This window comes from Cyprinodon variegatus, unplaced genomic scaffold, assembly GCF_000732505.1.
Source record: "Cyprinodon variegatus isolate N-32 unplaced genomic scaffold, C_variegatus-1.0 Scaffold1306, whole genome shotgun sequence".
In the NCBI taxonomy this organism is placed as follows: Eukaryota; Metazoa; Chordata; class Actinopteri; order Cyprinodontiformes; family Cyprinodontidae; genus Cyprinodon; species Cyprinodon variegatus.
The window spans coordinates 178,751-179,837 of record NW_015151759.1 but is presented as its reverse complement, the minus strand read 5'-3'; the positions used below and the strand labels follow the sequence as shown (position 1 = coordinate 179,837).

General features: G+C 39.9%; 1 protein-coding gene across 1 annotated transcript in view; it reads left to right on the top strand.

The window, feature by feature from the left end:
• Positions 1-207: 207 nt before the first annotated feature.
• Positions 208-1,087, top strand: part of LOC107102731 (C-type mannose receptor 2-like) — a 2,722-nt gene continuing 1,842 nt past the window's right edge. The window contains exons 1-2 of the mRNA XM_015402136.1: positions 208-576; positions 711-1,058. Of these exons, the coding sequence (XP_015257622.1) occupies positions 321-576; positions 711-1,058 (604 nt within the window). The 5' untranslated portion in view covers positions 208-320. The remainder of the gene's footprint in view (positions 577-710; positions 1,059-1,087) is intronic.

Genomic DNA, 1,087 nt, shown 5'->3' with positions numbered 1-1,087 from the left:
GAGTCGGATTCTGCTCTTTCTGATGTGTAAGTTGATGAAAGCAACTAAACTCACTGGAAGCTGTTGGAGGAAATAATGAGCCTGATTCAGAGGTTCTTCTGGCTTGATTTTTTTTCTTCTGTTTTTATAGCTATAGTGAAATACTGGTAGATTTTTTATCATTTATTAGTTTTCACAGCAATATGTTTATGTTTTCAGGTCAGAGTTGTTTCATCAACTGTCAGCTCTATGAGTATCACTACATTAATGATGTAAAGACCTGGACTGAAGCTCAGCAGTACTGCAGAGAGAAACACACTGACCTGGCCACAGTGTCTAACATGACAGACATGAAGAGACTCCTCAGTACCAGAGCGGGAGATAAGAGTGAGGCTTGGATTGGTCTGTATGATCAGACAGATGGTATCAGAACATGGTACTGGTCTCTGCCTGGAGTGGAGTTCAATGAAAGGGAAACAAACTGGAGACCTGGAGAACCAAGTGGTTATAAAACTGAGAACTGTGGGCTTCTGTTATCGAATCTTATATGGCTAGATGTCTATTGCAGATTTAAATTACCTTTCCTCTGTTATGATGGTAAGAATTAGGAATTTTTCATTTTTTATGGATTACCAAACTGTATATTTCAGATAGTTAATTTTAGTTTATTTTTTCTAAAAAGGAAAGCATTCAAAGTTAATGTGATATGAGTTTATCTGTTTACTCCACAGAAACTAATAGAACCCAGAAATACCGCTTGATTAGAGAGGGGAAGACCTGGCAGGAAGCTCAGAGTTACTGCAGAGAGAAACACACAGACCTGATCAGTGGAATGAAGCAGCTACAGGATGGAGAACTGGAGGAAGTGATGAAGTCTGCAGACAATTATTCATTCTTTGGTCTGTTCAGAGACACCTGGAGGTGGTCAGATGGAAGCAGTTTCTCTTTCAGACACTGGGAGACATTGCCAAACAATGAGAGAACCAACAGTGTTCGATGTGCCGTGGCTGGGATTGATAAAGAAGGCAGATGGAAGACTGACAGCTGTAATCAGAGAAAACCCTTCATCTGTTATGATGGTGAGATTTTTTTAGGCACCTCTTCTGAT